This window comes from Egretta garzetta, unplaced genomic scaffold (genome assembly GCF_000687185.1).
Source record: "Egretta garzetta isolate BGI_Z169 unplaced genomic scaffold, ASM68718v1 scaffold275, whole genome shotgun sequence".
NCBI lineage: Eukaryota > Metazoa > Chordata > Aves > Pelecaniformes > Ardeidae > Egretta > Egretta garzetta.
This window is the reverse complement of record NW_009259867.1, coordinates 1,951,883-1,967,606: the sequence shown is the minus strand read 5'-3', so window position 1 is coordinate 1,967,606 and position 15,724 is coordinate 1,951,883. Positions and strand designations below refer to the sequence as shown.

At 51.7% G+C, this 15,724-nt stretch overlaps 1 protein-coding gene and 1 long non-coding RNA gene across 2 annotated transcripts; one reads left to right on the top strand and one right to left on the bottom strand.

The window, feature by feature from the left end:
• The first annotated feature begins 254 nt into the window (after positions 1-254).
• On the top strand, positions 255-4,619 carry LOC118452425. Its single transcript, XR_004842192.1, has 3 exons — positions 255-340; positions 1,152-1,430; positions 1,977-4,619. It is a non-coding gene; the product is annotated as an uncharacterized LOC118452425 (long non-coding RNA).
• Positions 4,620-10,456: 5,837 nt separating this feature from the next.
• GJC2 (gap junction protein gamma 2) lies at positions 10,457-12,265 on the bottom strand. Its single transcript, XM_009640106.2, has one exon. The coding sequence runs from the start codon at positions 11,702-11,704 to the stop codon at positions 10,457-10,459; it is 1,248 nt and encodes a 415-aa protein (XP_009638401.1). The 5' UTR covers positions 11,705-12,265.
• Between the last annotated feature and the right edge of the window lie 3,459 nt (positions 12,266-15,724).

Here is a 15,724-nt window from a genome sequence, read left to right as displayed (position 1 = left end):
CGTTCCTGCCCCCTTAGTCACTCCTTCCCCCGCAATTTAATCCCCTGCAAACCGCAGGCAGATAGGGTACGTTACCCGGTGGCTTCCTCCAGCCATAATTTGGCTAGCGCGCTGGAAAACGCTGCTGCTCCACAGGTTCCTGTTTTCCACTCTTATTTTAACGCGCCGTTGCTTCTGTTTCTCTAGGACCCATCAGCTGCCCTCGTCTTCCTTTAACGCGCCTGGAAAAGTGGTCAGTAGCTCTGTTCTGGAATGAACGACAGCGTTTGGCTGTGGGAATTTCTACTAAGCGACATTGCGCAGAAATAAACCCCCCTGTCTTCAAAGCACGGAGCTGAAGGTGCTGTTCCCTCGGATATTTAGCGTTTGTTAGCGCCATGGGAAGTGGATTCTGAAGGGCCCCGGGTAGCCCCAGGTTTAGCTGCAGCCCGTGAGGCTGGAATTCATCCCACAGTTCAAGGAATGTCCCTGAGTCATGCCTGTCATTTGTGATTGCTTTGCTCCCCTTGTCATGAGTCGGTTTAAGGCCGTCCTGCCCCTTCCTGCTGCCAACACCACCACATGTGCAGCCTCTGTGGGGAGGGGGCTCAGCTGGCCCAAAATGAACCCTGCAAAAAGCGGCTGTCGGTGTTGATGGGGACAGGCAGCGCCAGTGACGAGCCCCGGCGCAAAGCCACCGAAACCTAAAACCCTGAGCCAAGGGGCTCATTTTTCGGGAGCTGCAAATGCGACAGCACCAGCCAGTCCTCGGGCAGGAGCGGCTGTTCCCTGGCAGCGATAACCTTATCACATCTCCCCGTCTGTGGGGGCACGGATCCGCTGCCGGCGGTGGCGAGCGATGCGGCGTGTTCGCCCCTGAATTCAGCGCTGGCCCTGCTCGGAGCTGACACTTGTCAGGCAGTTGTGCAGGCAGAGCAGGTGGAGAAATAAAAACAGGCGGCGGATGTGATTCGAGGTGACCTTGGCCTGCGAACGCGCTCTGCCCGGCTGCTGGCATGTGCTATGTGTAAAAAATGGGGCTGAGGAAACCTGCCTTCCCCTGAATCAGGGCTGAAGGTGCAGAGAGCTGATGCCCATCGGGTTTTGGGGGTTTTTTCCTCTCCTTGGAAGCGGGAACATGCCAAGAGCAGGAGCTGTGCTTTCCTTTTTAGAGGTCTGGGAGAAGAGGGAAAGCACAGCTGGGCTGAGACTCCAGGTTCCAGCAGGCATTGTGGACCCACAGCTGGATCCAGCTTTGGCTCTTCTTTGCCTGGTGCCACACCCCTGCTGCACCCACCAAGGCACAGAGGGACGTGGTGGCCACCCTGTGAGCAGCCCTTTGCCTGTGCTGCCTCCTAACCATCGCACACGTTGTGTCCAGCCTCACAGAGATCATTCGGAAGGGTGGCAATGGAAAGAAGAGCGAAAACTGAAATGAGCCAGGGACGCAGGTTGAGCCTCTATTTGGTTTTCCATTTCCTGCAGATTTTATGAACTTTTCACTGGGTTTTCTTTTCTTTTAGCACAAAGTTACGCTGACAGTAAAGTAGTATTTAAACGTTTTGGTGGTTGGAAAATAAACTCTGCCCGTTTAGTGCATTAAATTGGTGCAGAGAATGGTTTCAGGAAAGCCATAGCGTGCTCAAGTCCTGCAATGCTGAGAGCCAGGGGGAGGTTTGTGCCAGCTCTCGCTGAGTGTGTCTGTCCTACCTAAAAGTAGGGGACCTGAAATCTGTTCGGGGGGACGGTGTGATTCCCAGAGCTTTCCATGAGATTAGCTTGGTGGACATTGGGGGATTCTTCCCCGTCTTCCACATCCATTGCTCAACACTGTTTGGATGGAGTTACAGTGACTTTAAACCCCACTAGCACAGCAGGACCTGTCTCCAGTGGGATCAAATCCTTCTGCCTTTGCTCGTGAGAGCGATATTGCACTTGGCTGATGCTCTCCCGTAGGATTAATACCGTGGGACTGAGTAACGTCATCTCCCTTGCAGGTATCTGCGTTTGGAGCAGAGGCTGCATCTGACCTGCTGTGCTTCAAGCAACGAGCGTGGTGTTACGTGGACTTCACTGCTGTGTGTAAAGCTCCCAGACGTGGTCGTGGATCCTCTCCTTCCTGCCCTCTGAAGACAAAGCTCAGCAACGGAATGAAAAGGAAAGCGTGATGAAAGGAGTCTGCGTCCCTCATTCTCTTCTCCATCTCTATGCTTTGAAGGCTCTTCAGGAGCATTAAAATGCCTTGGTGCTGAGCGGGGTTGGCAGGGGGAATTGTGAAAAGCAAGTTCTCTGAAATGCTTAGTCGACTTCTGACAGAACCTCTGGTGTAAAATATCTAAAGTTATACTGGGAAAACAGCCCTCTCCTAGATGGGCTATCCATCATCTACCCAAATGTGGGCATCCACACGCCCGAGTGGGCTGGGTTCCTTTGCAGGTGATGGAGATAAAAAAACACTTTCAGGATGCTTCATTTCACCCCAAAGCCTAAACTGAATCACATCAGCTGCACCTAAGCAGTGCCTGCTCTCCCCATGGACTCCCAAGTGGTCCTGGGGGGACCAGCTCCATGCAGGCAGTAGTGGAGATCAGTCTCTCCTCTGCACCCGAGGCTCTCCACGTCACGGTGAGACCCTGAAAGCTACAGCTCCCTCTTATTCATGGTGGTGCACCCACGTCAGCCTGATGAGCCGTCCCCCATCAGCTTTGTCATTTCTAGTGGTGTTTGTGGAAGGAGAGCTGGTGGCGTGGGGTGCCAGGGTGACAAGATGCAACATCCCCGGCTGAGCCCTATCCCAAAGGGGACATCCCCCGAAATCCCCTCCTCAGTGGGACATCTCTCATGCAGGTGTGCCAGGGCGACTCCAAAACCCTTCTGGCAGCTAAGAAAATGGTGGAAAAGGACAGAAATTCTGTATCTCTGGTTTTCACTAGTCCCTGGGGCAGTTGCACAAGCTGCCGGCAGCCTCTTGCTCCATCAGCTTTCCGCTCTCTGCTCTCCCACTGCCCGAACCCCTGCCGTGTTTGGGGCTTGCTGGCTGCCGCAGCAGCAGGACAGCCCGTGGCTCCCAGCCCGCGAGGGCTCATCCGCAGTGTTTATTCATCCAGAACTCGGCTGCACTAGCACAAAACGGGGATAACTGCTGTCTCTCGGCAGCCAGCCCTGCGGGTTAATGCTGGTATAATAAACTCATTTTCTCCAGCTTTTTCTTGGGGTGCTAAGCACAAACTCTCATCCACAAACCCACGTGAGCTGCAATTATTCAACCCTAACCCTGTGCATTAAATACTCCCCAAGCTGCGCTCCGGGAGGTCAGTCGCAAGCAGCCAGCAGCCGGGACGTGGGGCTGCGGTAAACCATAGCAGCACTTCTGGCACGGGGACAAAATCCCCCAATCTTGGAGAGGAAAACACAGATTGTGGCCGGCCTGGGCAATGCAAAGGCCAGTGAAGACAAGGGGAAATTGCAAAGACAACAGGCTGGACGCAGAAGTAGAGGAAAGTGGCAGCTGAGTTTGCAAGGAGCGAGTCTGTGCACCGAAGGGGCTGTTCTGTGCTAACGGGGCTGAAAGCGGAGGTAAAGCCGTTGTTAGCATTTCCCTTGGGGGAGCGATTAGGAGCTGGCGAAATGCTGTTGACAGAAATACTGTCTGCAGCGCGGAGCGGCTAATGAAGAAGACGGGTCTTGTGTTCCCAGAGAGAATGGGACGCTGGAGAGTCACTGGTATTTTTAGCCTGGCTTTCTAAAGAAATGAGGGGTTTTGCAATTGCTCATGATACAGGCAGATGGAGGCTGCTCTTGCCATTCCTCCTTCTAGTGAGCATTAGGCTCAGGGGCCCCATCACCCCCTGGCTTTGCCTTCCCTCTGTGGAGACCATCCCCCACCACACTCTCCAGCAGCAGCAATTTGGAGGTGACCTGGGGACAAGAGACGAGGCTGCTGCTCCCTCCCGCACTCCTCGCTGATGCCAGTCGCCTGAGCCATCCGGGCAGGACACGGCTGCCTGTAGGTTGGGGCACAGAGACCTTGAGCGAGCCTGGCAGTGAGGGATGAAGGCTGCTAGTGAGGAAGACTCGCTACAGGGTTCATTTCTGCATGGCTGTGGCTAGCACCCGCATCAAGCTAAGGTCAGACACCCACGGGTGCTTCTGCCTCCAAGTCTGGTGCCAACACAGTGGCCACCAGCAAGGATGAGTTTACCCTGTTCCTCAGACCTTGCTGGTTTGAAAGACCCTGAGTTATTTTAGCCATGTTTTTCTTTCTTTTGGGTGTTTTATGCAGCACTGAGAAGGATTTGACCTACAAGGCTAAAGTGCTTCTGCCTAGTGACCGTCCCTGTGCACTTGTTGGAGGATCCTATTCTTCTCTGCCTCTTGGTGGGAGCTGGTCCTGCTCATGCCAAAGAAGTTGTCAAGATACAACAGCTGCCAGAGAAACAGCAAAACCCACAAGTTTCTGTCCAGAATTTGTTTCCTGAAGACTCTTTGGACAGGGGTTGTGTGTGAACGTGCCTGCCATTTAATGGGAGGAGCAAAGACCGAGGTCGTTTGGAAAGGCAGGCTTTCTCACAAGTGATTTCCCACCATTTGCTCAGCTTGAATCACAGAATCATAGAATCACAGAATGGTTTGGGTGGGAAGGGACCCCTAGAGGTCACCCAGCCTGACCCCCCTGCAGGAGCAGGGACACCTTGAACCACATCAGGTCCACCCCCTCTCTGGGCAACCCCTGCCAGGGTTTCACCACCCTCATTGTAAAGAATTTCTTCCTTAGATCCAGTCTAAACCTACCTTGGTTTAGTTTAAAACCATGACCCCTTGTCCTGTCTCAGCTGGCCCTGCTAAAAAGTTTCTCCTGGACTCTGCAAAGTTTTCTTGCTTTTGAAAGTACAGGCTCTCCTAAGCCGTTTCAGCTCCATGCCTGAAGGAGTTGTAGGCAGTGATTCATCAGAGAGACAACACATCCCAAACAACTAGAAGGTCAACTGCTTCTTAAGGCAAAAATATTTTGCAGTGATTTATAGCCATATCTGGGAAAATAGAGTTCTTACATGGCTAAAGCAGGCAAATAATAGGTTGAGAAGAATTCCTTGTCATCAAGACTCGGCGCCCTTCTCACGGAAACATCACACGCTTTACATACTGTAACAAAATGTAAGTTTTATTCTGTTTTATTAGTAATGGATGCGGAATAACCAGTTGAAGAGCTGGACTGATATATCTTTCTCTTTTGACCAGTGTTTAATATTCTAACTACAGTCCAGATGTAACATTTACACTGAAAAATACTTAACAGATTCGACCTCATACTCAAAAAATTCCTAGTACAAATACAGTTAGTACATAAAAAAATGAACAACAACAACACAAAACAAAAAAAAAAAAACAGTCCCAGAAACTTCGTAACAGCACAGACTGGTTATGGCCTTGAGTTAAGTTCAAGTATTTCCCAGTGGAATGCAATGCAAGCAACAAGGTAATCTGGCTTTTACGTGGGACATTCCTGGCCCTGAATGGTAAGAATAGAAATACACGCGTGGGCACTTTATCTGACCAAGTTTAGTGAGAGAGTCAACATTTACGATTAGTTCAGCTACAAAGCTAAACCCGTCTTTGTGTGTGAACAAAACTACTAACCTGGAAAAAAAAAAAAAAGCAAAGTATTAATTCTACTACTGGCGTTTCTTCTGTGGCTGACACTGCTTGTCGTCGCATGGAAATTCCTTGAGATGCCAGTTCAGTTTGTAATGGTTGTGATGGGTTTTTTGCTTGTGGTTATGCTTGTTTTGCCTCTCTATCCTTTTCCTTCCCAAACTGACAGGATAAAAGTGGGAACTTCTGCTCCTGCCCCGAAAGGAGTCACTCCTGCAGAGCCATTAATGTATGTTGGTCGCTTTTGTGGGGATGACTTGGTGGAAAGACACAATATCCAAAAGGCTTTAGAGGCCAAGGAATGGAGGAGGAAGTGGGGAAGTGAGCAACTCAATATATGTAATAATAATAATAATAATAATAATAATAATAATAATCAAAGTGGAATAGGTACTGGTACTATAACATGCTCTTTAGTATTGGGAACATGAACATAAAACATTCCAGACTGCAATGCAGACAAGAATAGCAGACCTCTCAAGTTACTATAGTCCTTGGATGAAATCAGCTCATGGATGTAGAAGAGATGATTGAACCAAATAAAATATTATAGATATCTTGTCAATTAATAATATTCCTTTATATTTCTAGGACCGTCTGACTCACACTGGCTCCTGTGTGCGGCACAGATGGGATCTGGGAGAACTGCAGTCCCCCCTGCCTAGGGTCAGAGGAGTCAGCAGTGTCCTCCAGGCTGGCTGGGACCTTTCAGGCAACTTTGCATCTCTCCCAGGCAGCCCCGGACACGGGAGCACTCCTGCTGGGAATGTGCCCTTGTGCTGCTGTCCCTGCCAAAACGCTTGGAAAACATGGGAAAGCAAGATCAGCTTCCATTTGCAAAGCATTTTATGCAAGGAAGCATTTCAAGCCTGATGGATGAGCGGGGCTGGCTGGAAGGACAGCGGAGAGAGTGGTTATCCCATCTCTCTGCCCAACGAGGAGGTTGTATTGATCACCCAAGTGTCTGCCCTGGCTCTAGTACTCGTCAATATTGCAATTATTGACTCTCACTGTGGAAAACAGCGTGTGCGCATTAAATGTGATGGTGACACCAGCCGGGAGGAGGCTGCAAATCTGCTGCAGGACTGACCGATCATTCAAAACTCCCTTGGCCCACTGGGTCCGTGGTGTGAAAATAAGAAAAAGGCAGTCTGAAGGAGGTCAGGAAGATCCTGGCCATACAAGCACATGTCTGCAGAGAGGGGCAATCCCTGTGCCTGCAGAAGCTGGGGTTTCAGGGAGGACCAGGGTGGTGGATGGGTGCAGGGTGGAAAGCTGGCCCAAGGGCCAGTGCTGCCACACTGCTGGGAAGATGTGGACTGGCTGGTGATGGCTCAAGGACACCAAGGAAAACTGCTGGAAAAGCAGCCCTTGGAGAATGGCTAATGAGACAGGGGTTGTTTAACTTAGAGCAGATTTGAGGGAGGTGAAAACAGTCTTCAAACACCCAAAAGCTTCTGCAGACACTGAAGGCATGAGATGCTCTCCGCGTCTCATGGACGAGAAGGAGAGGAGATGCCAAGGGTTGCAGCAAGGGAGGTTTGTGTTAGCCATTAAGGAGGCATTTGATGGTGGCAAGTTGGAGAGAAGATCCGTGGTCCTTTCCAGCCCTGTTGCTCTAAGTGTCTCTGAACCTGCAGCCGTGGAGCCGTGAGATCTCCTCCCATCGGACACTGACCAGCTATATCATTGGAGCAGGTATTGCTGGGGGTATAGCCCTGCTGTATAAAATGGGTTTAATGAGTCAGTCAGGTCCCTGTGATCAAGTTCTGGGGTTTTTGGCTTAAAATCCTCCCCCTGCTTCCCCCACGGCGAGGCGTTTGCAAGGATGGTTTCCTGAAGCGAGAGACATGGAGGCACATGCCCGTTCCCGCATTTGGTGACTCGCAGGTGAATCTGCAGCCAAGGGGCTGATCTGAGTCATCGGGAAATGCTCAGGCCATGTCTGGGGCTGAGGGAGGTGTCACTGGTAGGGGCAGGAGAAATCCAAAATCTGGACTCCTGCACAGCAGAGTGCCTTCCAGCATTGCGTGGGAAGGATGAGTTTATCCGGGGCTGTGATATTGCTGCTCATCTCAAAAGAATCAGAAAAACCCAGGCAGCATCCAGACAGAGTTCCCATCCTTCCCTTGGGATCATGACTTTAAATACACACTGCTTCCCACGGGACACAAGGCTGTCGATAAATGAGAACTCACATCGAAGCGGAGGATAAGCTTCTGCCCTGGACAGCTGTAATTACTAGGGAGGAAATTTCCACCCAGCAGCACCTCTGCTCTCCTCCCCAGCAGCCCTGGACCTTCATGCATTTACCTTCATGATAGCACCACCATCAGCAACCAGCCTTCTCCCGCATTGGCCAGTGCAGCCCCAGCCCGGGAGGAGAACACGTTCCCGCACGCGGCTCACAAGGACCAACAGCACCGTTGGATATGTTCGTCTCCCCACCACCGTGGTGTGAACTTTCTGAACCTTTCATTCGAAATTCACAGCAGGAAAGGCTATCCCTCCACACAACAGATGTATGTTACTGCTGACCATTGATGGTGGAGGGATGCACTGATCCTCCTCCCAGATGTGTTTGTCCACTTTCGAGGGGAAGAACTCTAGCAGTGAGAGCAGGCAGAGCTCCAGGCATTTTACTGATGGACCAGGAACCAGCAAGACCAGGAACAAGCCTGAAAGTGTTCCCCAGGCTGTTATGCAAAGCCATACTGAATATTTGTAGCTGGATACCTCATAGGATGCTTCTTTCCTTTCTTTTTAAACCTACTTTTTTGCTGCCAGCACTGTTCTCTGATGGCATGTCACAGCTCAGCTGAAGTTACCAGGTGCTGAAGGCCATACCCAGGTGTGTCATCCTGGCCAAAGGGCCTGACCACCTGAGGAATGGGCGTCCTCAAGGCTTTCAGAGACCGATCTGAAGGACATGAGAAAGATGCCCAGCAAGAAGTCACGTAGATCCATTGGATAAGAAATACTGGCATGGGGACCTGCATGTGACTTTGGGTGGCTGGCACGGCCCTGAGGGAGAAGCTCGGCTCAGGGGCAGTGCTGTGTTTGGTGAGGATTTACTTCTTTTGCATTAGGTTTGATCTTGAAGGCTCTGCCTATTTGGGTTCTCCACGGTGAATCAACTTTTGGACTCTTGGGAGGTTGTGAGAGCATCTGCCAAGCCACAGGCGTCTTGGGAACATCTGAGGGATGAGACCCGCTCTGAGACGTGGCAGAGTGGGGCAGTGGCTGGTTTCAGCCTCTACCGGTTGGAGATGCTCCCTGTGCTCCCAGTGAAGAGGTTTTCTTTCTATTTTGTGTTACTGGAGGGGAACAAAGCCACAGCCCTGCAGCTGTGCAAGAGACACGGGATGAAAACACCCTAACAAAGCATGTCCTCAGCACTAGCAGGAGCCTTGGAGGTCAGCAGCTTGGTCTTAACATGCCCCCAGACTCCCGTAGCTGTGTGAAAACCACCCTAACACCAAGGCAAGCTCAAAGAGGTCCCCATAAACCAGTGAAAAACTTCCTGCTACTGTCCTGGTCCTGTCCCTGCTGAAGCCAGATCTTCTGCTAAGCGCCCACAAGCAAGTGTGTGAAACCTGCCAGTTCCCCAGGGGTGGCTGGAAGCCCAAATACTGCTCCAGGATGAGATCAGCCACAGTCCTGGACCAGTTGGGTTTTCCCAGGGGGAGGTGGAAGGCTGTAAGATTACCAGAGGGTTGATATTACATTTATAAATCTCTCTCTATGTCTATATTCACACCCACATGTTCATATATGTCTGTATATATACGTACATGTACACACACGCGCATCATATACACACTATGCATAGATCTGCCGTCTGCCACTATTTATAAGGGCTTGATTAAACAGAAAAACAAATTTGCCAACGCTGATCTTCCAATCTCTACTAATATTCAGCAAATAGAGAAGTCTAAACCCTTTACGATTTTGTTTTCCTGGTTGCATAAAGGCACTTTCTGATGATGTGAAGCAGCAGTTTTGTTAAAAACTCTTTTTAACTGCAACGATTCCCATCAGAGCTGTAGCAAGCGCTACAGCAGGCACTGGTATGACGCAATGTCGCTGCTCGCTCCTGCTGCGTAGTGTTTGATCGTGTTTGCTTTTTGCTTCCATGCCGAGGAATAAAAGACAAAAACTTTCAGCGCTGTGCTCTGCTTTCAGGTCTCCCCGTGGAAGACAGTCGCTGTGTTTCAGCTCCGTAACCTGATGTGGGTGCCCGCTCATGGCTCGCAGCATCAAACATTGCCTTCGTTTCCAGCGTTGCCTGCTAGAGCATCTAACCATTCGGGCAGGACATCAGCTGTAAGTGTGTCCTAAAGGTTCATGCAATGTGTCAGTGGTTTTCTTATCAAGGGATCAGAAATTAATTTTGATTAAGGATATTTAGTAATTAAACACTGCCTGACCTACAGCACTCTAGTCTCGCCGTGCAGGCGGGGAGCTGCTCGCTGTCAGCCTGACTTCCCTCCTGAGCCACCAGCAGCTCCATTTCCCATCACAGCACGTTGTCCAGTCTCTTCTGGGGGCTCCGGTGGTGACCAAAAGGGTGGGAGATGCGGGGGGGGGGTTGCTGTTGCTCGCTGGAGGTTCCCAACTGGAGAACATTTTGGAAACAGGAAAATGTCTTTTGTTAACGCATTGGAAGACAGCATTAAATTGGTCTGAAGCTCCTTTTCTCTCCTGACTTCTGTATAAAAATTGTGCCTGTGCCCTGTGAAATGAACGCAAGACAATACCGAAAAACAGAAACCAACCAAAATAAAAACCTCACTGACGCTGCTCTCTCTCCTTTCAGTCGAAGCTATATCCATACAGACGTCTTTCCATCTTTACTGCTTGAGCTCCCTTTCTCCAAGCAGGCCTTGGGTTTAGCACCTTGTTTCTCCTGGGCGGTGTTGGCCCTGTTCTGCTCTACCACCGTGCCACCTGAGGCGGGACTGCTGGTTCGAGAAGGTTGCGTGTTGGCCTGGGTGCTGCTGTAGCTCTGGAACGCTATGTCTAACTGCTCCTGGGCCACTCGCAAGTGTTTGTGAAGGGTGGACAAGTCTGCCGGGAGGTTCTCATCCGGGCTGGTGCACTGCTGCTCCTGAGCGACGTTGGCCAAGTTCTGCTCATGAGCCATCAAGCTGTTGGGGATCTTGGTGGACTTCTCTGATTTCACTACCAGGTTGTACTCAGGAGGGCAGGAGATGTTCTTTGGGTAGGCATAGTTGTAGGGAGGCTGCCGAAAGCTGTTGATTTTCCGGTTGCGAATGGCGTCTCGGATGGTCCCAAACCCCAGGTGGAACATCTCACACATATTCAGCAATAAGCACAGGCAGCTCACGACGTACATCACCAGGAGAAAGATGGTCTTTTCTGTTGGCCGGGACACAAAGCAGTCGACAGTGTGTGGGCAAGGGACTCTGTTGCAGACGTAATAGGCTTCTACCTCAAAACCGTAGAGCAAATACTGCCCTATCAAAAAGCAAACTTCAAACGAAGCTCTGGTAAGTAGCTGGAAGACATAGATTTTCATCAGTCCTTCTTGCTGGATGCGCCTCCTCCCATCGTGCTTTTGCTGCTCTTTGCTTTTGGGCTTGGCTTTGGCTTTCTCATTTTCTGCTGTGCCGTCGGAGATCATGGGCTCCTCTTCGTCAGCCTCCATCGGGTCCTCCATGTTGCGCACCGCCTGCCAGTTCAAAGCAAACTGCTTCTTCTTCTTGAATCCCTTGAACTTCTTCTCCTCCTCCGCCGACCGGGCGATCCTGTGGATGGCATAGCCCAGGTACATGACCGAAGGAGTGGATATCATGATGATCTGGAAGACCCAGAACCTGACGTGGGACAGCGGCGCGAAGGCATCGTAGCAGACATTGTCGCAGCCGGGCTGCTTGGTGTTACAGGTGAACTTGCTCTGCTCATCGGAGTAGATGGATTCCCCTCCCACTGCTGTCAAGACAATGCGGAAGACGATGAGCACGGTGAGCCAGACCTTCCCCACGAAGGTGGAGTGATTGTGAATCTCTTCTAGAAGGCGGGTTAGAAAGCTCCAGCTCATGTTGGTCATAAGGGCTACTCAGTTATAACCTGCCAGAAGAAGGGGAAGAAAACAAACCATAGCTGTGAGTTAACATCTGTGGCTGCAGTTGGTGATACAGCTGTGACGTGGGCTCATCTGTGACAGATGAGGTCATTCTATCTCCTAGAGGCACCCTTCGCTGCTGCACCCTGTCTCCCCAGGACCTGTGAGAGACCATGACATGGGCCTGACCCCCGCAGCATCAGGGAATGAGCTGTGGCCAGCGTGGGGACGTGCTACATCACCGTAATCGGAGGCAGGGATACCTGGTGGTACTAGATACACACGGATCCACAGCACAGCAAGCCACGGCGCCTGCTGGATTCCCCATTACCCGCTTTGTTGCCTGTTTCAAGACGTTGCTCAGCTGTAAGAAGCGTTCGGGTAACTGTAAGTGGAACCCATGGCACCATGGAAGCCACCCAGGCACAAAAAGGTGATTAAGTTGTGACGGCCTCTTGCTTGCACGCCTTTGGCTCAAGCGCCTGAGCTGAAGGCAGGAGTAGGGGATGCTGCCCACATCCCAAAGACTCGCGCTACTGAAATATCCTTCACTAGCAAACCCAGAAAAATGCAAAGAATCAGCAAAAGAATGGGAATATTTATGTTTACAGGCTGATGGCCCTTTTAAGTTCCTTTTGAAACAAAACAAAACAAAACAAAACAAATGTTTAATCAAATGCAGACTGTTTTAAAAATAAACCTTGAAAAGCTTTCAGAAAAAAACATGCATTTATTAGAAGACCTGGACAGCTGGGGAGGAAGAGCTCGTAATAACCATTTTGTGTTTAGCTTAGCTTGCAACGGGGCCTCAGCCCGCGCTCCTTGGGTGACCCCAGGCATCACTGAAGGCAGGTGGGAATTTTACTGCTTGACTGGCAGCAGCCCTGACGGATACCTGGAGATGAGAGCAAGAGGGAAAGCACTCGGACCCAAAGAGTACTGTGGTGGGGTACGGCGGGGCTCTCGCTCCAGAGCAGCAGGGGATGGGATCCAACCTCTCTGCCCCCCTGCATCCCTCCTCTGAATCGTCCCCAGGCTCATCATGGAGTTTACCCACCTTAGAATCACAGAATCATTTAGGTTGGGAAAGCCCTTTAAGATCATCAAGCCCAACTGTTCTCCTCCCCCTGCCATCCCCCCCCCAAACCCCGGCCGTCAGCACCACCTCTGCCCGGCTGTTAAATCCCCCCAGGGTGGGGACTCGACCCCTGATGAGGGCTCCCCTCAGCCTCCTCTGCTCCAGGCTGAACCCCCCCAGCTCCCCCAGCCGCTCCCCAGCAGCCTGGGGCTCCAGACCCCTCCCCAGCTCCGCTGCCCTTCTCTGGACACGCTCCAGCCCCCCCAGGTCCTTCGGGGAGGGAGGGGCCCAACCCTGACCCCAGCAGTCGAGGGGCGGCCTCCCCAGTGCCCAGGACAGGGGCACGGTCCCTGCCCTGCTCCTGCTGGCCACACCACTCCTGGTACAAGCCAGGAATTCCTGATACCATGTTTGCACGCAGACACCTGATGGCAGGCAGGAAATTCGGTACCTAAGAACCAAGTCCCGCCCATAAACTGATGCCTACCACTGCACCCAGAAGCCAAGAGTGGCAGCCGTAGGAGCCAAACACAGAAGCACGGACACAAGTGGGTTATCATGGGGTCGCACGTGGCAGCGCTGTGTTATAGCTGTGGTCCTTCACGATCATGCAAAGGAAGAGAAAGGAGCTGTTGCCCATACATTGAAAGAGCATGGACAGCAAACCTACCCCTCCGTGCTGGCTGAGCGTGGCCAGCTGGAGGGAAATATCCAGGAGGGAAAAATGATGCCATGAGACACGAGCCTGGTCCTAACCTGGCTTTGCACCACTTTGATATGGAGACAGAAGAATATGCCCTAGGGTTTCCATGGCACAAGCTGAGCTTTGAGCCCATTGCCCGTGCCCGGGCGCAGGGTGGGAGCAGCCACCGGCATCAGCTACGGGCACAGCCCCGCGCGGGAGGAAGAAGGGGAATGTGCCTCGCTCTGTTCTCCACATCGAGCCCTTCTGGAATGCGATTTTCGCTCGCGCTGCTTCTTAGGACAGGAGCCAAACAGCGCTGGTTTGCTTGATGCTCGCCTTTGTGCTGCCCCGGGAGGTAGCGGCGCAGTCCGAGGCTCGAGATGCAGTGAAATTCTTCTGCTGTCGAGGGCTCTCGAGAGCAGGCAGATGGAATTTTCTAACCCTGCTATTTCTAGATCAAACAAATCCTCTGCGAACCCAAACCCCCAAGTCTTCACACGCCGGACCGAGACTGTGGGAGCGCTCTGCAGATGGTGCAGATGGACTCTTGTCCTCCAGCTGGAGAAACTGAGGCAGGGAGCAGAGAAACAGCTCACTCTAGGCCACCTCTAGCCAGGAGAAGAGGTGGGGAAGGTCTCCTCTTTGCCCTCAACTTACCCGGTGAAGAACAACAGCCCTCAAAGCTGCTGGGACCAGAATCCCCATCTCCTGCCCCCAAAATGATGCCTTGGACCCGATGGTCAGTATAGAAATGCTGCTGCAGATAGGACAATTCACCTATTGCAGAAGAATGTGGAAAGCAGTCGCCAGAGACCTATTCTTTATTTCCTGAGGAAACGGGATTTGTTCAGGGGTGAGACGGGAAAGCATCCCCTCCGAGTGCCTTTTTGCTTCTTTGGACTCAGTGGATACACTTTAAAGTGTCTTTAACCCTTCCTCTGAGTTCTGTCCACATTCAGATACGGGCAAAATGGGGCGTTAAATGATTTGCAGGATTAATCCGGGCACTCGGCCAAGCTCCAGCTGACGGGGGGGTGCTGGGAAGGGAAGTCCCCCCCAGGTGCAGCGATGGCCCACTGTGGGACATGGTGCATCCATCTCTGGAGCATCTGGGTCCGGCCGAGGCAGGGCCAGGGCTTGGCCAGAACACACGTCAGCCCCATCTTGCCTGGCCCCAGGTGGGTGTTCAGCCACCTCCTGGATCCCATCTGCATCCCCAATTAGCTGCCAGCCCCAAATCGTTCTAAAACACGGGCTTCAAATGGCCTGTAGAGCAGTTCATTTACAATTTCAGTGCTCACCTGAAGGGTTTATGAGGTCTACACCGGGGATAATTTACCATTTTGCAAGTGAAAGACACACTTCCCAAAGCTCAGTCACCTCCCAGCGTCAGGTTTCATAGAATCATAGAATCGCTTTGGTTGGAAAAGACCTTTAAGATCATCGAGTCCAACCTTTAACCTAACCCTGCCATCCCACCACTAAACCCTGTCCCTAAGCACCTCATCTGTCCTTCTTTTAAATCCCTCCAGGGATGAAGACTCTACCACCTCCCTGGGCAGCCCATTCCAGAGCCTGACAACCCTTTCTGTGAAGAAGTTTTTCCTAATGTCTAGCCTAAACCTGCCCTATGGAGGGGCAGGGAGGGTCTGACCAAGGTAGTGGTGGCTTTTGGAGTAAATAAGTTTTGATCTGATAATAGTCAGGGTTGTTAACAAAGCACCCGCTGTCTCCTCTGGGAAACATATTTTGGAAAGGAGCACCCAATAGCATTGGCGTAAAACACTCACAAACCTCCTGAGTCAGGGAGAAGGAAAAGAAATTGCAAAATAATTGAAGCGGCGGGTTGTTGCTTTGGGAAGACACCTCTGGTTACCAGCCACCAGCCCGAGCTGTTGGTCCTGCCCGTTGGCGCTGCGGCTCAGCCCTCCGTGCACAGCTGGATCTGCAGGAACATCTGCAGCCTCCAGCTGTCCCTGTGCTCCCGGCACCCCACCGTATGTATGATCACACCTTGACGGCGTTAACGCTCCTGCATGTCCACCCACCCTCCCGGCACCACATTTGAGAGTGGGCGCTGAAGGAAATGAGTTTTAAAACCCTCCTGCAATCAGTTCCCTCAAACTTCCAGTGGGACTGGAGCATCTCCCCTATGAGGAAAGGCTGAGGGAGCTGGGCTTGTTCAGCCTGGAGAAGAGAAGACTGAGAGGGGACCTCATCAACACATATAAATATCTCAAGG

Coding starts and splice junctions, on each gene's coding strand:
- GJC2 (XM_009640106.2), bottom strand. CDS start 11,704: ATGACCAACATGAGCTGGAGCTTTCTAACCCGCCTTCTAGAAGAGATT.